The 22,860-nt window shown below is 39.0% G+C and overlaps 1 protein-coding gene across 1 annotated transcript; it reads left to right on the top strand.

Moving 5' to 3' along the window:
* Positions 1 to 4,656: 4,656 nt before the first annotated feature.
* rnpc3 (RNA-binding region (RNP1, RRM) containing 3) lies at positions 4,657 to 22,002 on the top strand. The gene is given in 17 exon segments (XM_029458312.1): positions 4,657 to 4,742; positions 5,465 to 5,591; positions 5,593 to 5,622; positions 5,717 to 5,764; positions 5,892 to 6,001; positions 6,397 to 6,486; positions 8,572 to 8,683; positions 9,336 to 9,404; positions 10,890 to 11,032; positions 11,629 to 11,754; positions 12,128 to 12,267; positions 14,386 to 14,571; positions 16,975 to 17,069; positions 17,298 to 17,356; positions 18,026 to 18,158; positions 21,687 to 21,764; positions 21,930 to 22,002. Coding segments are annotated over 15 exon segments (1,533 nt in total). The 5' UTR covers positions 4,657 to 4,742; positions 5,465 to 5,468; the 3' UTR covers positions 21,756 to 21,764; positions 21,930 to 22,002.
* The last annotated feature ends 858 nt before the right edge of the window (positions 22,003 to 22,860 follow it).

The following is a 22,860-nucleotide window of genomic DNA, read 5'->3' as shown; positions in this document are numbered from 1 at the left end:
TGCCACGATGTCACGCACAAATACACAGACTACACAAACATACCACCCACACGTTGTTGCGGCTGATAACAATGCAATAAACATTATGCTCCCCGATGGCTCATCTTTCAGGAGGGTCTCGGAATTTGTGGAAGTCACTGTGAACAACAGTTTACTTTGAGCATACACAATTAAATGGCCTCTTCAACAAACAATTAGCTTGGCTTGTATGCTTCTGTAATCATGAATGCCTAGATTGAAGGATCGCTGGCTCCAAAGGGAGAGAAGTGCAGACTGGAAACCAGTCACTACGTTCTGGCATTCCACACCAATCTGAGAGATGTGCTTTGTCAAACAAACACACATGCACAGTGTTAGACAGACTGACTGAAGACAGTTTTGGACATTTTAAATGTGATCATTTCCTTACTTGCCCAGAGTTAGATGGGGAAATGTATACCTCCCTCACATCTGTCTGATCAATGTGAAGCTGGAGCAAACAGCCAGTTAGCTTAGCTTAGCATCATGACTGACACTAGCCTGGCTATGTCCGAAAGTAACAAACTCCTCCTACCAACACCTCTAAAGCTCCTTTATTAGCCATCTTGTTTCTTAAATGATACAAAAACCAAGGTGTAAAAACAACACTTTTTGGTTATACGTGGGGGTTATGTGTAGAGCTATTTCTTGCAGTTGTTAAGAAAATACGGGATACTTCAGATGCAAATGCCAAAACTAAAAGATCCCATCAAACCAAGACTTGTTTTCCAGTGAAATAAACTGAGTCTTGTCTGTGACATATTTGTAGAGGTAAAATGGTGGCATGAAATGCTCAGGATCTAAGTTTTTCAATGCAGTTTCCATGCAGGCTGCTGTAAATACACACTATCCCACCACAGAGGCCCCTGCTGCCCCATTCATTGCCCCAACCATGAAAGAGTCCATTTAAAGCCTCAGAGGCTGGACATGACCTGAGTTTACTGTCTAGGGTGTATTAGCCTTCCCTCTGTGCCCAGTCAGGGAATACACAGGCCATATGGACTTGATGAGGACTGTAGGAGCCTGTTAAAGGTGCAGAGCCAGAGGAGATCCTCTGAGCCTCTGGAAGACTACCAGTATTATTTAGTGTATATTATTTTGTGTCGAAATAAGTCTCAGGCTCAGGACAATAATGTTTTTATTAAAAGTTTGTTTAAATGTATTTTGAATGTCAGTTCAAATGATGCAAACTTAGGTAGAACTCTTTTTGTCAGTTTTCTATTTGTACAGTAAGTAAAATCCCTAAAACAGGAATGGATGGATGGTGTAGTTGCCGATGTTTTTCATCTGAAGAGGCTAGAATGTAAGTGGAAAGTAATTTTATGGACAACCTCAGAGAGGAGATGAAGTACTGGAGAGACATGAGTAGAATTTTGAGTGTTGACCATATTTCTAACCGCAGCCATGTTGAACAAACAGGTGGGAAACTGTGTGGAATGTTACCATCAATATAAAAGTAGTATTACTTCAGCACATACCAAAGCAAGATGATTTTATAACAAAAATATAATGTTGAGATTCACCTGGAAGGTATAAGCTTGAAGAGCATTTAAGCGTCTTGGTTTTACAGCCTGCAACTTTAACCTACTTTATTTTTTCACTTACGCTGCTATCATTTTCTTAATTTTCAGCAGCACACAGCTAAGAAAGAGCCATATATTTGTTATCTAGAGACTAAAAGAGAGTTAAAAGGAGAGTGACATGTGGACTAACATGCCTGGGAGACAAAAACATGACTTCAGATGAATGTATCCAGCTCATTGTCTGCTGGGTGTGTAAATAAGCCACTTTATCAACCTGATATGTCAATGTTGCGATTACAACTTGTTGCACTGCCCCCTAATGGCCTAAAAATGAATCAGCTTTACGGGTTGGATAAGATCACACAGCTGATCCTTTTATGTTGTCTCTGGTACAACTTTAAATATATCTGTGCACACTTTTTGAATGTGAGCGTTTTCTTGAAAGTGCAGTGCAACAAAGATGGAGACAAAATGACAAGAAATAGATCTCAAATACTCACCTATTGCCACTTCAGTTTGTGTTTCTCATAAAATATCTAAAAGCTGTTGAGCATTCAATCATATTCACTGTATTGAATATGATTATGTAGAAATGTAATGTAAGCCTCTCTAGATGAGGCATCAATATTCATCCTGGTGACTTCTTTAGACTTTATAATGTCTTGCTGACAGTATCATTACCTCAGCCCGCCGACAGAGGCAATGACAGCCCTTCTTCTGTCTTTTTTTGCCACCTGATAAATTTGTTCAGTTTCTACACTTCTTATGTACTTCCTAGTCTAACCTCTTTCCCTTCAATTCTTTCATTAAACTGAATTTAAGAATAAGATCTAGAGCTGTCATTGTCAACCTTCTCTGGTATGGCAGACATCATGTTTGTGTATGAAAGTTGTCAAATGTGAAGATTTTATTGGAGAAAAATATATAGTAATATACAACAATATCAGCAACTTCTTCATCCCTCAAAATATTTCTGTCGGACCAATCGATAGAAAGTCAGATTCAGCTAATTTTCCCCTCTCTTTCACCAGCCACCACATTGCGATCAGCATCTCTCTCTCTTTTCCTCTCCCTCAAGTCTGATGCATTACGTTGGAGGGAGGAAGGAGGATCGAGTGTCTACCGTTCCTCCCATCACCTGTGAAATTTCAGAGCCAGGCCATGGTGAAAGGGGGTATTGTGTCCCCCTGATGAGGAATGCCCTTGCGTCGCTCCTCAAAGAAAAGGCTTCATTTGGCCAGGAATTTGGAGGCATCTCGAGAAGTGTAGGGGAGATTTTCTCGGGGGTGGGGATGAGAAGCTGAAGGCCTTCATAAGCCTGGGCAGGAGAAGGACAAGCCTTCCCTAACTGGTACCCAATCTCTGTGATACTGATACATTTGCATGAACCCAACAAAAACCTACTGGCTAGGGATGGTAGACCACCCCTTCAAATCTCTATCTATGATTAATGAACAATCTAAACATTTTCAAAAAAGGTCTATTATAGGGGACATTTTTCAATTACCCTAAAAACATAATGCATAATATGATATATAATATATTGGGATTAAAGAGGGGAAACTACATACTGTAGTTTGAAATGTCAGATCCATAACTGCAGCAGCTATTTATTTCATATGGCGAGGCTGCCACCTGCTGGTGAAAGCCCACAACTCAACTTTACATGTGTAGAGCTGTTTATTGGAATACATTACATGGTGAAGAGCTTTATATTATAACATTACTAACACAACTACCTTTATTGACACCTTTAAAGAATATTAATAATATACAATAATATATCTTTAGGCCTACTGTCTATGGATTTGTACTCTGTGATCCCTAGACAACAATGAACATAATAATTCCATTTTAGTTCCTTTCTGATAGGCTCAGTTTTGTCACTGTATTTTGAAAGAACTCACAGGAAGTGTTACGAAGCTGGCCTGTCTGTGTTGACGCTGTTGTCTAATTTAATCTGTGTGAATGTAATATGAGCAGCTTGTTAGCCGCCCACTTGAGTTAACTCGGCAATAGCAAACATTACAGGATACATGTCTTTATATATACTACATGACAACAAAGTATACATCAATAATAAAGATACAGTTACATAACTATGCCTATAAATGCTCATGCATTAAAGTAGCAATGTGTAATGCCTGGCCATGTGATGCAAAGAAATGGGGGGCAGCATTTCACCTTTACTAATAGGTCCATACAATCTACATTTAAAGTAATCCGTTATTTATATATTACTGCTTTGCAGTTCATAATTTTGAGCACTGAAGGGCAGCAAAAAAAATACCCTCAGAGTGTGTACTATTTTTATATTACTACTACACAGAGCTAGACTAATTTAGTGTGCATCTCCATTGGCAAGACTGCCAAAAAGGTGTTTAAATACCAAAACAATTGAACAAAAATCAAGTTGGGAAATTGTGCCCAAGATATAAGCTCATATACTAAAAATAATAGAATAATAGAAAATAATAGAAAAGGAACAGGAGCAGCAATTAGCAAATAGCAAATACACATTTGTTTTATAATAGACCTACTGTATTTATACAATACACAGTTCAAATATAACATTTTGACATGCCAGTTTGGTTTTTCAATTAATCTTTTCTATTAATTTGAAACTGTGAAAAGGCTACCATTATGTTATTTGAAGCTTGCCATTTTTCAAAACTGAGGATCTCGGGAGGCTGCCATTTTTATAAGGGTTTCTGCCCTCTTATGGTCACGGTGAGTAACAACAACTCCACCAGTTATTTTAATTTTTATATTTTTACTCACCACTTTCATTTAGTTATTCCACTTCAACAGTGATTCGGTTAGCAGAAGTCACCATTTTAACTATCACCAAAGATACTTTATTCATGCTTGTATAAAGATAAATGTATTATGTGCTAAACTATGCTGGAGTGTGGACCAGAGTTCTCTATTAAAGTTAGGGTTAGATAACATTTAGGTAAACATTTTTTTAACTAAACTTTATCTGCTATCACCATTATAAGCAGAATGTATACACTATGTGTAGTGTTTCAGAAAGCTTCGTTAGTTTCCATAATCACTGGTGGAACTTGAACGTTACTGGACATAACAATACTCCAGCGCGAGAGGTGGCGGTGCTATATGTCGCGCGCCCAAAATCGCCGGTAGAAGAAGAAGAGCCAGGCGGAAGTGCACATGTTTACTGGCTGCAGCAGCAGGCAGGTATTTTATCAAAAATATCACTTGAGCTTTGAATTATTTGATTAAACATTCACTTGTTTGTACTAATGGTTGCATGTAATGTCTTTGAGTCATACGATAATTTAGAGTCAGCAACAGAAAAGTAAGAAGGTACAGACAACCTGCCTGCGAATTAGCTGCACGTTAGCTTTGTTTAGATATGGCTCTGAGCTAGGTTGCAGCTAGCCCACTGTAGTTACAGACTTATTTAAAGAAATGGCAGTTTAACTTTGTCTTGCTGATAGCAAAACTTACAGATAAGATAGAGCAGGACTTTGGATATGTAAGACATCTTTAAGATTGGTTCTTTAATTCGGCAGTATTTGTTTTAAAAATGGCTATTGTGTTGTAATACATTCATGTAAATAACGCAAGAATGTCTCTCACTGACTTCCTATTGTATTGAAGATGGCTCTAATATTTATCCACCTTTATTCACGTGAAAGACCAAATGTGTCACCAATAATTAAAATGAGTTTATAGTTATTTTAGGATTTTTGTATTTGATTGCATCACATTGAAAGAGGTTTGTATTGTTCTGGTCACTGGTTAATATTATGCCAGCAGTCATAGCAGTATACAACTGGTAACAATGATGTGGGTCCAACTCTGTGAATGTTGCTGAATGGTTCTGGGTAGTCTGTAGTCATTGTTTTTGTGTTGTGTTGTGTAACTGTAGCTTCTCTCTACTTTCTGTCCTACAGGGAAATGGACAAGAATGAGGACCTGGTCCAAACAAACGGCAGTAAAACACTTCTTATCCGCCACTTACCAGCTGAACTCAACCAGGTTGAGAAAGAGGACCTCTTAAAGTATTTTGGAGCTGAGGCTGGTCAGAGTTTTCTCTAAAACAGGGCGCTTGGTAGGTTGTGCATCACTGAAACTTAATGAGCATTTACGTCTTGAAATTCATTGAAATTGCTGTCCATTCTGAACAAGCTTTTCCATCTCCACAGAAACATGCAGCCTTTGCAACCTTTAGAAGTGATAAGTCAGCAGCAAAAGTGAGTTATGAATGCAGTGTTTGTAGTTATGACATTTTAGAAAGCCTTGCTTGCATAAAATGAAGAGATAAAAGTAATGTTGACTTTATCTTAATCTGTCCTGTATGGTTTTCAATCCCCATTTTAGGCTCTTCACAGGCTCCATCAATTAGAGATTCTTGATCATACACTTGTTGCGGAGTTTGCGAAAGGCCAAGATCATGTGACAGTATTAAAGGACCCCTTAGTGTCAGACAGGTAAGTTGCTTGAATCATATGAATGAAGGAAATCAGAAATGTTACTTTTGCACATTGCAAATATATGGGTGTTAACCTCCCTGTGAGATAAAACCAGATGTCTGTATCTGTTATGTGTTCTTAAGAACCAGTTTTAAGCCCCACAGACATAAATGATTTTCCACACAGGGTTTTATTTATAAGTGAACAAATGAACACAAATCAGATGACTCTCAAATGGAAAAAGTGAAATTCAACCATGCTGTGAACTAAAATCTATACCTAGTGCTAGTGTGCCTATTCTCATCACAGTTTAACTGAATTACCAGCATTAAAACAATTATCCAATACACAATCAAGGGGGAAAGCTGCAGTTGAATCCGTTTTCTGACATGTTTACTTTTTTTTTTCTACAGTGGAAAACGTGTCAGGAAAGAGCAGAAGAAGCAGGAAACCAAGCTACCAAACATTCCCCTCATAGAGACCGGCATTGCACCTAGCCTTGGGTGAGTGTTGAATGCATGTCCATAAGCAGTTGTTTTGGTAGCATTGGTGTGATGTGAGCAAATTGTGATGTATTGAGTGCTTGTTTCTAAATTGCTGAGTGGGACAAGGCATTCTGTTTTAATTTTTGGCTGATAGATCTAGTAAATATACTCAACAGATAGGTTAGTGCAGTGGTTCCCAAACCTTTTCTGCAGGGCTCCCCTTTTGTAGATAAGAATATTCATAGTCACAAACTTGACCATGTTATGTTAGCAGGGCTCAAGCCTTGCCACCCCGCAATAGCTCTGCGCCCCCCATTTTGGGAACCATTCTGCAGTGCATTATGTTATAGACACCATATTATATATATATATATATATATATATATATATATATATATATATATATATATATATATATATATATATATATATATATATATATATATATAAATTCTAGTATTTGTTCTCGCTCTGTCTTGTGTGGTTTAAAACAGAATGATTATATTACACTGTGAGAATCTCCTATTACCAAGTTATTACCCACCCAAATGATACTAAATACAATTAAATATAAATGTATAACACATGCTGTCCCAAACCTGGAGTTGTCAGTTTATGTGTAAAGGCTGCCTGGAGGCTAGTTGACAATAAACCTGGATGAGAATCTGAGAGCAATAACCAGGAGCTGTCAGAGGCCTTGTGTCCAATTAGATGTTCAGGCCGCCATTGAGCGGCTGACAGACCGTCTGTCCCGCCAGTTGGTGCGACCAGGTGGTGTTTGATACCTCTCGCTCTAACTGACAGTCTATCCTACCTTGTGCTAAAATAAAATCTTTATCAGCCAGCAGTGTTCCCCACCTCTTGATATAATGCAGTTTGCTTCATTAGTATTTGTAGCCTGGATCAATACTACACTTTATTGCTTCCCAGCCCTGAAACCTGAAGTATGCAGCGTTTGGCTTCCGAAAGAAATCAAGAAATTTCTTAAAAACATTGTGTTTAATGTGTAAACTTTGCAACTTTGGAGTAAAGAAATACTACAGAAACGCTGCTAATGTATCTGATCACCACTTGAGGCCATCAATCATATCCATCAGTAAACGAACAACAAGGGAAGTTGTAGCAATACAGCTAATGCTAATGCATAAAGTCATTGAAAATAAGGTGAATTAAATTAACATAACCATAACTACACATTTGATTTTAAAACACTGCATTTTTTGTTTCCAAGCCAGGGTGTTGAATCAGACACATATGCTGAAATAATAGACTTGAACTATGACTATCACTACAGCTGAGCCTAAAATACACAATCCAGACAACATCATTACAATAAACATGAAGGAAATTATTGGTTTTCTGTCATTTACTTTTTTTATTGTTCACTTTCCTTTTTAAGATTGTATTATGTTTGTGCATTTTATTTTTCAACTTGTAGCAATATAAATGTATTCTCCCAAGCATTACTACACAGTTACCAAATGGATATACAATTTAGTCAGTTTTAAATCTATTACATTTAACTAACTGACATACTGAGTTTTCACTACTCTTCTCAGCAGAACTGCTGACAGCTTTCTTTGTCATCTATTCAAGTGGCAGATTAAACAACATACACTGTTCCTCCACTTTAAGTCTTTGTTTATTAGGCCTCTGTAGGTTTAGATTTGTTCTGTGGTGCCATGCAGAGTCTTGGCTTATACAAGTTGTTATTATTACATGAGGACAAGCTTTGGTGCTGACATGGCAAGCTGGTCCCAACGTCCCTTAATGACTGGGTTTCACATTTTGTTGGCTAAGTGCTTGTCATCTAAAGAATAAGTTACCTAGCTAAAGCTCACCCGCTGGACCACATATTTATGTGTCGCCATTATTTAGACATATTTTGTGAGTTGTTAAGTGAAGGGGATATTGTATGTAAGGCAGCACGTTGCAGCAACAGAGATTCCTTTTAAGTAACTTTCAGGGAGTTTTTCCTTGTGCGTATCTTGTACACTCTGTAAAGCCCATTGAGACAAATGTGTCATTTGTGATATTGGGCTATATAAATACATTTGAATTTGATTTAATTTAGTTTTTTTCCTGTCACTCTTTCTCCTACAGGTTGAAATTTCAATTGAATCCGACTTTGAAATATTTGTACCCACCACCTTCTAATGGCATTCTGACAAATATAACACATGCTCTCATCAGTGTGCCAAAGTTTTATGTTCAAGTAAGTAAATACTGCTTCTTTTATACCATTTTATTCTTCATCCAATACCTGCATGTCTTTGATATGCATATGTTGGTCAATTGTGTGTATTGTACTTGTATTTTTGTACTTTTCTTTTTTGGAAAGTGAATTTGTTAAAAAAATTAATGCATCCATCTACCCATCAGATTCATATTGTAAAATGTAAATACGAATATCCCAGAGGTTTTTGAACTGCATCCAACCGCCTAAGATCAAACAGCAAACATTTGCCTTTTAAATTTCAATTTGGGGAGCAAGTATTAATAATAAACCATAAGTGGGAGGCATGAGTTATGGGTTTAACATTTCCCTGGGAGCCGTACTGCCTGGATTTTCATTGCTTCTATTTCCAGCGTTGGCGTCTTGGTGGTGCTAGTGTGTTGCAGAGAAGCCGCCTTCATCCTCAGACTCAACGCTGCTATCTCACTTCAGTCTCAATCTCAACTCGATCCTTGTATTTTACATGAAAATGCAAAAGCCTTGCAAACTGTTTTACATATGGAGCCCGAGTTCCAAGCTGCCTATTTTAGAGAAGCAGTATATTTATATTACTAGCTCTCACCCAGCTTTTGGTATGAATCTTTTAGATACAATTATCACTGTCCTCATACTCATGTCTCCAATTATACAGGTACTACATCTAATGAACAAGATGAATTTACCATGTCCTTTTGGCCCAATCACTGCCAGACCCCCCATGGTAAGCTTGTATGCATTCTTGTTGGATAAAGAAGATGGTTTGGATATAAGTTATTGGATGTTAAGGCAAGACATGTTTTTCATGCACTGGTCACTTTTGAGAGTTTGGGCTATCTTGCTGCCGTAACAAGTCTTCTTTCAGACGAGTGGAAAACATCCAAGATACACATTTAGGTGTTTATTTTACTACATTTCGTCTGTTTACGCCTGAAGATTTCTCCTAAATTCACCATAAATTAGCATTAGATAATCCCTCATTTCCATATTGAAACATAATAGTTCAGAAAACTAGTAATACAAAAAATAATTGTCTTAATAAATGTTTTAATACTTAATGTCTTAAATAATCAACTGGGTAAGTTTCATGGTGATATCTATTAGTTACATTTTTACCAGAGCCTAGTTTATATATCTATTATTCCTAAAACGGGCTTTTTTTTTATTACAGTATTTTCTCATACAAACGGATATCCAAAATGTCCTCCGTAAAAACCTCTTTATTTAATATGTCCACAATATGAAACAAGAATTTTGAATGTTCCGATTTCTATTCGGGAAATATATGCAAATAAGCACATATTTAATAAGGTAATGCCTCATTTGCATATGTAAACATAACATTTCAGAAAACCTTTGATAAATACAGTCTTAATGTAAGTAATCAACTGGTAATATCTATTAGATAAAAGGTTTATACTAATGCATCTGTATTGTCTCCCCTACAAAAGAAGCCGGTATTAAGAGAAAATGTGTACAAGGAAGGAATTCAACTCCTGAGGTTAAGCAGCTTCTAGCTTCAGAAGACCCTCAACCATCAGGGGCTTATTGATCTAGTAACTCTCCCAGTTTTTGGTGGCTGTAGCTGCAATTCATTGGCTCAAAGAGCACTTCTGTGCCTCTATTCATCTTTTCCTTTTATGAAATCAGTGCACATATTCTGGTAATGATTACATTTAAAAATAGAAACTACATTTTTCTTGCTGCAGAAGCTCATGTGAGCATTAGGGCTGTGAAATGAAAGCCCTGAGTACTAACGTCTGACAGTGGACAAGCTTGTATTGTTGCATATGCATAGTTCTGAAATTGTGAGCAGATGCATATTGTGGATATATATATATATATATATATATATATATATATATATATATATATATATATATATACACACACACACACACAAGTAATCCTCAGTTACAGAACTGAACTTCTATTGTTATTTTTAAAAAACAATTGTATTGGTGGGTAATATTTAAACTCTTTGCATAAAAATATAATACATTCATTTAAACCTCATATCGATCTCCCCCACTGTAATATTAAACATGTGGCTGACCATGCTTTCATAGTTTTAATCACTTCTATCTGAAATCTCAGTTTTGACCAATGCTTAGCAGGTACCGTAGCAAAGACTACGCTCAGGAAATGTGTCAGTTGAACCAAGACGGAGGCATTTGTAAGCTAAGCCATGTCATTTTGTTTCCTGCAGTTTGAACTCCTGCATCCTGCACCACCCTTCCCAATGCCTCCTCCCTTCCCTCCTGAATACCCCCCTTTACCAGAGGAGGAGATGGAGATGTCCAGTGGAGAAGAATCGGAGTATGAGAGTGGGGACGACGAAGACAAAGAGAGGTGAGGAGCAGTCGGGGAAGACTTATTGCTGCACATTTTAATGAGGCAAAGGAATCAACTTTTGTTCTGCATCGTATTGCCACTGCCAGTAGATCCAGTGCCTGTAGATCCAGTGCCAGTAGATCCAGTTCCTGTAGATCCAGTGCCAGTAGATCCAGTGCCTGTAGATCCAGTGCCAGTAGATCCACTGTCAGTAGATCCAGTGCCAGTAGATCCAGTGCCAGTAGATCCACTGTCAGTTGATCCAGTGCCAGTAGATCCAGTGCCAGCAGATCCAGTGCCAGCAGATCCAGTGCCAGCAGATCCACTGTCAGTTGACCCAGTGCCAGCAGATCCAGTGCCAGTAGATCCAGTGCCAGTAGATCCAGTGCCAGTAGATCCACTGCCAGTAGATCCACTGCCAGTAGATCCACTGCCAGTAGATCCACTGCCAGTAGATCCAGTGCCTTAATGTATCATTCAGAAGTAATAATGTTTCTAGAAAGACAAGTGGCTTGAAAACAAGTGTCTTTAAAAATTCCAATAGGTGGGCGATATATATTTTTGTTCAAGGTAGACATTTTTGTCCCTTATTCCTTATGCTTGCTTTATTTCAGGATTGTTCGTCTGATGGGCCTGGTCAACCAAGCATGCAAGAGACCCTTGAGACCAAAAACGTCTTCAAAGAGAAAGAAGCCCAAGATCAAGGATCTACTCTATGCTCCCAAACCAGACTCTCAGAGGTACAGCAAAGGCACTCATGCATGTCACAGTCCTCAAGCATAGACAGTATTCATAGGCAGCTAAAATAGGAGGACAAAAACCTCCAGACAATATGTCTTCCTCATAAAGACGGCCTTTAGTGGCTCAGAGACTTGTTGTTTCAGCACCACACACGCACACGCTCCCTTAATGACGGACCACAAACTCTGTTTCTGAAACTATAAATACACACGCCTCAGTGTCTCCAGGCTGCATTTTTGGGGACTGGGAAATATCTCTGGTTGACCAGAACAAAATATACCAACCCTTAAGCCGCTCAGGGGTCAGGTGTATTGTGGGTGCTTTTTAGAGGCTGCTGTTGAGAGGAGTGGTGATTGTGTCTGTTGTCCTCAGTGCTCCAGTGCTGCAGCCCTCCGATGTGTTTGAGCAGCCCCACCCTGCCGGACAGAAGAAAATTGAATTCCACATTTCGGTTCCGGAGGTGAAAGCCATGGAGGAAGAGAGTGGACCAGGCCAGCCTGATGAAGGCAGAGGTAAGGGCTCTGCCCGCTTAGATATTCACTTCCTCCAACTTGCGATTCTTTTCATAACTATATAGTATGTTGATCTTTTTCTTTAGTATTATTATTAAGTCATTAATCATTTACAATTTCCCAGAGCCCAGGGTGATGTCTTTGAAGTTCTTGCTTTGTCTGACCAACAGTTCCAAACCCAAACATACTTAATTCACAATGATGAGAAAAGCAGTAACTCCTCCATGTTTAACAATCTTGAAATAGCCGATATCCGACGTTTAGTAATATACAACTTGTTAATTCATCAACATTCTAACACTACTCAGGACTTAAATTAAGTTTCCCTCTAGATTACATGTTATCACTTTGGTAGAAGTTCTGCACTTTCCCCATCAATGACATTATTTGTAATAGGATATAACAATAATGTTTAAATTTACCTGACTGGGATTATTCATTAATCCATTAATTGCTTGATATATTCAATGTTGGAAAATAGTGACGAATGGAATCAGCAAATATGGCGTCTGTATTTTTGAACAATTACTAAGAATATTTAAATATTTATTTGTCTTTTTTATTTCTTGTATTCTCTTGAAACAATGTTTTTCCCTCTTTAGAACTCTGATTGGTAATTGAAAATGTTAGACGAGCTCAAGGAATGTTTTAGATTGTATTTGATCAACATATGAGTTTGGTACTAAATAAAACGAGTTCCAAAGAAAAATTACTTTAATGTTTATTCCATTATCAAAATAGTTGCTGATTAATTTCCTGTCAACTGACTAATGGATTAATGCACTAATCTTTTCAGCTTTAATTTCAATTATTACCCACTCTTTCACTTATCTGTTATTGAATTATTACCATACACCATGTTTGAAGCAGAAGGTGATTTGACACTCCTATGGACATAAGTTAAAGCCCTTACCATGGCTGAAGTCAGAGCCAAGTGTTGCACAGCAGTATATCACAGCAGAAACTCGCCCAAAAAAGGCTTTACCTTTTTATCTGTATGAGAAAATGTCATTGGGGGCACAGGCTGTGTTACTTGTCAGCTGTGCAGTTCCCTGTTTGCCTTATCTCCCTTCTCTCTAGCTACAACTTCACTCCCTGGCAAGACCCTGCGAAGTAAAATAGATCTCAAAGTCAAACACAAAAGATTTCCTAAAGGCAGGGGAAAGATAAACTATGACAGGTGGCTTTTTGGATTAGTCTTGTTTTGAGGAAGGGGGTGTGTGTGATCCGATAAACAAGCTATTTAAATGGAAAGGAGAGGTGGGGGACAGATAAGGAGGAGGATAATTTTGAAAGCGGTGATCTAGTTCTCTGCCGAGAGTGTATCAGAAAAGCTCCCCAACACTTCTTGCTCCAGTGCACACACACACACACACACACACACACACACACACACACACACACACACGCACACACACACGCACACCTTATGTGGATGACAAGCTTTTTTTCCTTTCCTTGGGATTTGTACAGCCTCACTGCTCTTAGTATTTTCCATCTACTGTGTGTGTGTGTGTGTGTGTGTGTGTGTGTGTGTGTGTGCGTGTGCGCATACATGCGCTCCTCAAAACTCTGCCAGAGTTATCTTTCCCACTGTCTTTCAAACTCATGTTTGCAAAACATGAATGGATTTTGATTTGATTACAGTTCTTTATTGACATAGACTGAATGTGATTACGCCTCACTCTTCAATTATCAGAAAACATTATTTCTGCCAAAAGACAGCATTTATCGTATTAAACGCAGACAAGAAAAAACTTTTTTTCAACTCAATCAGTTTAAAATGACGCCACGCTTAGACATTTTTAACATCAATATGTTAAATTGCGACCAAGAGGATTTGCTTCCACTCTCTCATCCTGAGCTTGTTTGGTTTACTGAAGAGGATAAACATTGTGGAAGTGATTACTTCACCATCTGCTATTGTTAAACACTTTGAAAACTTCCATCTGTATTTGTGCTGGAGGGGGAGTGTGCTCATCCTGTTCTGTATCATAAAGCAATCCAACAACGTACGTGCATCCAACTTAGCCTAGCCTAAATGAATGTTGTAGCATCTTGATGAAGTGGTTTTTAATGCGCTACATATAGTTCCCTTAACAACCTCTGTCCCTCCAGAAGTGGATGAGAGGGAGCTGGACCCCAGCAGCAGTCAGGATGTGGCAGAGGCTGAGGGTTTTGGGAAGCTTTACCCCAGCGCCCAGGCGGCCCAACAGCAAGAGGAGCACAGTGACGGCGAGCAGGATCTCCCCTCAGATGTCATCTCCAGAAAGGAGCTGGAGAAAGGACGGCTGTCAAGAGACGGTAAACACGAGCCTTTCAAGCAGCATGGTGGCTCAGTGGGCAACACTGTCCCCTTACAGCAAAGATTGTTTGTGGTTCAAACAACAGACAGCATTCTGTTTTGTGTGGGTTTACTCTGGGTGCTTCCAGTTACTGCCACCCTGAAGACATGGATATTAGGGAAGAGGTTTCAATGCCCTGAGCTAATGAAGTGACCGACAGAACTGGTCTTAAACTGGTGATTAGAGAAAGCAACAGAACTCAGAATAAAGACATAAAATATCAGATGGAATAACTGTTTCAGGTTAGGGAAGTGCTTACAAGGATTATCCAAACATTTGTGGATTGATGAAGTGTTTTGCAGGTTGATCATGTACAACACTGATCATATCAACTATAAAAAAAGCTTTGGCGTTTTCCGTTAACATTTTTTTTTTGCCTCTCTCAAATCCTGTTCTGTGTAGAAGTGATGCAAGATGAATGGACGCAGCAACAGTGGTTTGTTTGAAATTTGGCAGTTAGTGTGAGCAGTGAGAGCCATCATGGAAAAAAGAAAAGCTGGAGAGAATCCAACTTGTCAATAGAAAGGGATGGATCCCTCAGAGGAAGAGGAGCATGTGCTAAAATGTTTAATATAAGCATTACCTCTCAAGATTAAAATCACCCCAAAATGAAAAGGACTGAGGAGAAATAGTTGTTTGACTTTTGGAATGGCAAATTCTGCTTTTGGTAATTAGCTGCTGTCCGTCTTTAGTGTCTTGCACCTGATGCTGAGTGCAAAACATCAAAGCAACGTCCACTTGTCACCAAAGCCACAAATAATTGTGGATTATACTTCAAGTCGTATTCACCTGAATGTTATGTCTGTAAATGTTTCAACCACTTTCATATCCAGTCCAAATAATAACACCCTCTGCTGAAATTGGTTCCAAACCAACATTACTTGCATTACAACAGTTAATGGAGTTTGTCAGTCATTTCCTTTTTATTCCTCTCTCTTGGTTCCTAAAGCAATAGAGTGGCACTTGAATAGGATAATACCGCGCTGCGCTTTTAATTGCAGGTTTAAGCTGCTCCAATCAATATTTTTATATTAACAATGAATCAAATTATTGTGTAATATGTAAGGGTTGCTCATAGTGACAAAGCACAGAGGATTATTGTCCCGTTCTTCAGTTCCTCTCAGCCTTACAGAGCATTTTAGCATCTTTCAGCTCATTGTTTTGGCTTTAATTGCCCCCAATTTTACAAAGTTAGCGACTAACTGGTGAACATAATGGAACATTTAGCAGCTAAATAGATGATAGATAACAAGACTAATAGGATAGAGAATATTGGACTGACATACTTTTAGATGTTTTTCTATATCTGCTGAATGTCCAAATAGATAACTGTTGGCTAACAAGCAACAGCAAATACCAACTTAAATGATAATAATGTGTCAGGTTTAAGCTCTCCTGTTATTAGACACTCTGTTGATGGAGGGTCAAAAGTCAAAGGTCTGCCCCGGGTAAAGTTTAAGCATGTTGAAGTCATTGGCTCAAGTTATACCAACAACCTTCTAATGTCACCACACACTCAACTTTGGTGTGATGACGATGGAAAAGTGAAGATATTCCATCTCTTTAACTGCAACCATTGAAAAGACCTCTTAGGAGCAAAGTCCACAACTGATATGAATATTTATACACCCATTATTATTAATATATTTACAACGTTAGAAAAGTATTAATAGGTCATTTCATTTACATATGCAGGTGTGTTTTTCTGTGAAAATAAATCTTTTTTTTTTTTTATATAGTGGTTCTTTAAATGTAATCTCACAAAGCATTCACCAGATGGATGGATGTGAGGGTAGTTTACTTATTTGTATGATATAAATCTAAGAACAAAATAAAAATGAAGCACTGAGCTGGAATTGTATATGTGGAAATAATTCAAATTTGGGAACATGTCTAAATAATCTCCACATTCACAATTCCATTTGTAATTTCTTGGAGTTGTTTCTCCTTACCATGTCAGCTTACATGACTTAAATAAGCGCCTGTTGTTTACTTCCTACTTTGTGCACCTACAAGTGTAATTTGTTGTTCTTCCTTCCACTGACGCACTATGTCCAGGAATGTTTTCCATTACAGTTCCCACCAGCTGAGATATGATACGTACAAGTCGTATATAAAATGAATTAGGGGTCAGGGCTGGGATCAAACATGTAACGATTGCTTTAATGTCTCAGAGCGTCTTTTAGCCTTTTAGCCAAGTTCTTCACTCTGTCTTATATAAAACATGAAGTGGATAGTATTGAGTTGCAATGCCTTTGAATTTACCTTTATGTGTATGTGGGCAGCTCTGTGATGATCCTTTTGTACCTGTTTTTGAAATGCACCTTGCATCAAGTTTTTTTTCTTCTCTCTTTTTAAACAGAGATAAAAAGGATGTCTGTGTTTAAAAATTATGAACCGGGTGAGCCAACCTGCAGACTGTACGTGAAGAATATTGCAAAGCAAGTGGAAGAGAAAGTAGGTACATTTATAGCACTTGACCCACTTTGCTTTATTGGATATGATGCTTATTCTGGAGTTTTCATTTATTGCTTAAGACCGTATATGTCATCATATGTCATTCTGTGTTAAAGTTACGTTTTGCAATGGGGTGTTGCCGTTGGCGTTGCTTCTGCATGAACAATAGAATCAACAATGGGTTCTTATATTCAATATTCTTCCTGAAGTTCATCATTTGTGTTCCAGGATCTGAAGTACATCTATGGGAGATACGTCGACCCTTTGTCAGAAGCCGAGAGAAACATGTATGTAAACGCCAATCCAGAGGATCTCCACTTTATTTCTTCTTGACATAGCTTGCGTGTCACTTCCACCCGTCTTATCATCATGAGCTATTTTTGACTCTGGCAATTTGTCACTTCCCTTTGAGAGTTTTTGGTAATTCATGCTGACTGTGTGTTATGTTATTAATAAGTATCTAACCTGACATAGAGATCATGAGGGACATTTTATGTTTGTGCATCAGCACTACTTGAAATTAATATTCCACCTGAGTCATCAAACCAAGCTTATGTTGAGTAGAGGGACAGATGTAGGTGATAAACAGGAAGATGCAACTCTGCCAGACAAACAGTTTGTCCTTTGGTAACCCACATCCCATAGTTTGTCAGTTAGTGACTTTCTTATGATTAAAGATGTATGCAAATAAATCCTCAACACTTTTGTTAGCTGATTTTAGATTTCTTATCTTCACCCAAAAGTCTGCAAGTTTTCATCTCCACCAAAGTTCTACTTGAGAGTAAGTTGCTGTCATGATCTGATTGGGTCAGCCAGGTTGTCTGCGGCAGTGTTGCACATGATTGACAGCCACTGCTTTGTACAGAACACTGAATAGCTACAGTATAATGTTAACGTGACTCGGCCGTATACCTGGAGTGATAATGATGTATCCCTGCTTTGGTTTTTTCCCTCAGGTTTGACATTGTGTTAATGAAGGAGGGGCGGATGAAAGGGCAGGCCTTCGTAGGACTCCCCAGTGAGCAGAGTGCAGAGAAAGCTCTGCGGGAAACCAACGGCTACGTTCTCTACGACAAACCCCTCGTCGTTGTATCCTTTTACCTCCTCTCACAAGATGAAACGAGGACAAGATTGTATAAGGAGTGGATCTTTGTATATTTAGTAGGGTTCGGTTATTTTGGAGAAATAGATGTATAATTAGTTATTTTTTACTGGTACAATATTTATTTAATGATCAGTTACTCAGAAAAAGCTGTTTAAATGGCCCTTTATGCTCTTAAGCTACTTAGCAAGTCTGGCCTCATTTTGTTGCGTAATATTCTCCTCCTGTTCCATATCACAAGACCATTTTATATTGAATTTAGGAGATAAACACTTAGCTCACCACATTTTAGGCAATATATGTACATGGAAAGTGTATCCCACAAGTGAACAATTAAGGAAAGAAAAATGTAGATCTGGTATATACCAATGAACAAGTCAAATGCCACTGAACATACAGTATATCTCAAAAGTGAGTACACCCTTTAGATTTTTGCAAATATTCTGTTATATCCTTTCAGGGGATAACATTATCCTACTGAAACTTTGATATAACGTAAAGTAGTCAGTGTGCTGCTTGAATAACAGTATAGATTTATTGTCCTTTGAAAATTACTCAGTACACAGCTGTTAATGTCTAAACAGCTGGCAACAAAAGTGAGTACACCCCATAGTGAACATGTCCTAATTGTGCCCAAAGTGTCAATATTTTGTGTGACCACCATTGTTATCTAGCACTGCTTTAACCCTCCTGGGCATGGAATTCACCAGAGCTGCACAGGTTGCTTCTGGAATCTTCTTCCACTCCTCCACGACGACATCACGGAGCGCACGGATGTTGGACACTTTGCACTCCTCCACCTTCCTCTTGAGGATGCCCCACATGTGCTCAATTGGGTTTAGGTCTGGAGACATACTTGGCCAGTCCATCACCTTAACCTTCAGCTTCTTCAGCAAGGCCGTTGTCATCTTGGAGGTGTGTTTAGGGTCATTATCATGTTGGAAAACTGCCCTACGGCCCAGTTTCCGAAGAGAGGGGATCATGCTCTGCTGCAGGATGTCACAGTATATATTGGAATTCATGTGTCCCTCAATGAAATGCAGCTCCCCAGTGCCGGCAGCACTCATGCAGCCCCAGACCATGATGCTGCCACCACCATGCTTGACTGTAGGCAAAACACATTTGTCTTGGTACTCCTCACCAGGGTGCCGCCACACACGCCGGACACCATCTGACCCAAACAGGTTTATTTTGGTCTCATCAGACCACAGGACATGGTTCCAGTAACTCATGTTCTTGGATTCATTGTCTTCAGCAAACTGTTTGCGGGCTTTCTTATGCATCGGTTTCAGAAGGGGCTTCTGTCTGGGGCGACGGCCATACAAACCGATTTGATGCAGTGTGCGGCGTATGGTCTGGGCACTGACAGGCTGACATCCCACTTCTGCAACCTCTGCAGCAATGCTGGAAGCACTCGCATGTCTATTTTTGGAAACCAACCTCTGGATATGACGCTGAGCACGTGGACTCAACTTCTTTGGTCGACCCTGGCGAGGCCTGTTCAGAGTGGAACCTGTCCTGGAAAACCGCTGTATGATCTTAGCCACTGTGCTGCAACTCATTTTCATGGTGTTGGCAATCTTCTTATAGCCAAGGCCATCTTTGTGAAGCGCAATAATCCTTTTTTTCAGCCGCTCAGAGAGTTCCTTGCCATGAGGTGCCATGTTGTCCAGCATTCAGAGAGAATTGTGCCCAAAACGACAAATTTAACAGCCCTGCTTATCATTTACACCTGAATCCTTGTAACACTAACGAGTCACATGACACCAGGGCGGGAAAACAACATCATTGGGCACAATTAGGACATGTTCACTATGGGGTGTACTCACTTTTGTTGCCAGCTGTTTAGACATTAACAGCTGTGTACTGAGTAATTTTCAAAGGACAATACATCTATACTGTTATTCAAGCAGCACACTGACTACTTTACGTTATATCAAAGTTTCAGTAGGATAATGTTATCCCCTGAAAGGATATAACAGAATATTTGCAAAAATCTAAAGGGTGTACTCACTTTTGAGATATACTGTACATAAAGGGCAGTTAAGAGGTGGTGTGTGACGGGGGGTGGACACCTCCATCACAGTTGTTGGCTTTGGTTGCCTTCAGGAGGATGCGGACTAATTTCTGGCAGCCCCAAAGCACCACCTGCTCCTCCTCAGCTCAACACTGATAATTGCACATCAACCTTTGAACTTGTCTAATGGAACAAGGTTATTGATTTTGATGGCGTTTTAATTTGCATCTTATAACCAATTAGCTTGGCGACAGCTTATTAGTCCTTGAGTTCAAAGAATGAACAGCGACGTGTGCAGTGTGATTTATTAGTTGAGGATGTTGTCCTGCATGTAGCTAAATTCCAGGTAAGGGGACAGTTGGTTATCAAGTCACCATTGAGAGCATGCATTATTTCCTGCAAGTCCCTCGTGTTCAGGAGGCTTCCCGACTCTGTGTTGTAATCAGAGTGGAAATGGCAGACACCGCCACTACCAATATAAACTGCTATACAGAGAAGTAATTACTGAATGCAAATGCATTAAATGGCTTTTGCAGAAAAGAAATGCTAACCATAAATGGTATCAAAACTGAGGTTGGATTTCATGAAAATATTATGGATTATAACTTTAAATGGATGGTGACATGCTGCAGCTAGCTCCTTTTTCCTTTACACTGCAATTGTGTTTAAGTGTAGCAAACGCAGCTCAACACGTGTTATGAGGTGGATTTGGATTGTTTTTTTGGGCTTTATTCTATTTGGAGCATCAATAAGTTGAGTCTTTTTAAGCAGTCATAGACAGGACAGCCGGTCCCAGTTTAGATTCCCTATAATGATTTCTTCAGTGCTACACAGAGACTGCAGTGTGGCACTTGCCAGAGAATCCTCAAACAGCCAGATAATAAAATGAGTGAGCTAGAAGAAAGACCTGCAAGAAATACTAGTAGTTTAAAGTGTGAGGTTTATTGAGAGACAGCACAACGGTGACATCATTTCACTCAATGACTCCTGCACCCTTTATTTAACGTCAGCAAAACATCTGCAAAATGTATCAAAGTGAGTGACAGGAGCAGTCACACAGTGAGTGCACCAACCTCAGGAAGCAGGAGACCCGAGATCTTAAAAGGTCCATTATCGGTCAGTAGTCTTCTGGCATTTATGAGCAAACAGCTGCGACCTTTTCTCAAATTGAATTCATATGATGCAGCAAGTGTCACAAGGAAGAGAACGGCTGTGGCTTAAAGCTGCTGCATACCACTCGGGGAGTAAAACATGATTGTATACAAGTATGATATAAACGATAAGCATGATTATCTGTCTGTGAAATTGGCTTTTCAGTGAGGTTGCGGTTTTGGTGTATATTTTCTGTGGTGTTTCTTGGTGTTTTTAAATGTGTAGAAAGAAAAGTATACATTTGTTGATGCCCACAATGCGATTATAATAGTAGAGATTACTTATAACCAAATGAAGGAGCAGATGTTAGAGTTTCACTTACAGACCTTAACTCCTAAATTCACAGCAATTTGCCAGATCTGCCAGACCAAAAGAAGACACCACAGTTACCAAGAGAGGACCAAAACAGCGATGAGCTCAACAGGTGAGTGAGACGCTGAAGCACTTGGTTCATGTGCAAGAAGAGAATATTAAAAATGAAAACTGATTTCTCTGTTCTGTGTATATATATATATATATAGAACAAGCCTTATTATTCTTGTAATGGTGTTTTCTTTTTACATTTGTGTTTACACTTTATTTATTCAAGATGCCAAGGCTTGATATTGTGGCCCAGGAGAACCATTTGTATCCTTATTCTGGCATATCCTTTGGAAAAAAAACAAAAGAAAAATGGGGGCAGTTTATTTGTAGTTATTGTGGCACAATTGGAACTTGAAACAACTCGACCTGTTTTGTAGTCTAAATTTAAAAAGACTGAGTACCATGCTTTGTTTCTGTAGCTTACTGTCTCTTACAGTATGTTCTGTGAAATACTTTGTTTAGCGTAGACTCTGTAAACCTGTGCTATTTTGGACTCTCTCGAACTTCTCTTTACACTTTTCTCTACCTTGTTTCACTGAATTTCAGGTGATCGTCGTCAGATGTCATCTTCTTCTTTTATTACGAAATAAAAAATATTTTATTAAGATAACTTTTGTCATGTTTTCTTCCAATCACAGCTTTAAACATATGCCACCAACTTGTGGGTACACTTCAGTCATACTATCAGAACTGATTATCTTTAGTCACCAAACTTAATGTCCTGACAGCAGAGTAAAGGCAGACTGGGGAAGGTACGTCTACGAGATCTAGATTGTCTCTGCAGCAGATGGTGGGCTGTCAACACAGTGGAACAACCAGAGTCCTGAGGAGACAGCAAACAAACCAAACAGACTGCAGTCTGTGGGAAATTGCTGGGACTGGGTTAGCTTACCTTTACGATCCCTGGCTGGCCCCATCTGTGATTATAGAGTAAACCTTGGAGGGTGAACCTCTCCCCTCAACAGCCATCATAACTGAAGATTTGGAAATCAAATTGGCTTGTGTCCTCCTGGTGTAAGCAATACTGGGAGTGTACTGACTGCATGTCAATCACAGCTAAATATAAAGTGTGTGAAGGCTGATCTGTAAGACATCTAAACAGGGAAAACAATAAATTGCTGTGGTGAACGGCTGGCCAACTGTGGTCTGGTTTTACA

The sequence above is a fragment of the Cottoperca gobio genome, chromosome 20, assembly GCF_900634415.1.
Source record: "Cottoperca gobio chromosome 20, fCotGob3.1, whole genome shotgun sequence".
In the NCBI taxonomy this organism is placed as follows: domain Eukaryota; kingdom Metazoa; phylum Chordata; class Actinopteri; order Perciformes; family Bovichtidae; genus Cottoperca; species Cottoperca gobio.
The sequence above is the reverse complement of the archived record's forward strand: the minus strand, read 5'-3'. Positions and strand labels throughout refer to the sequence as shown.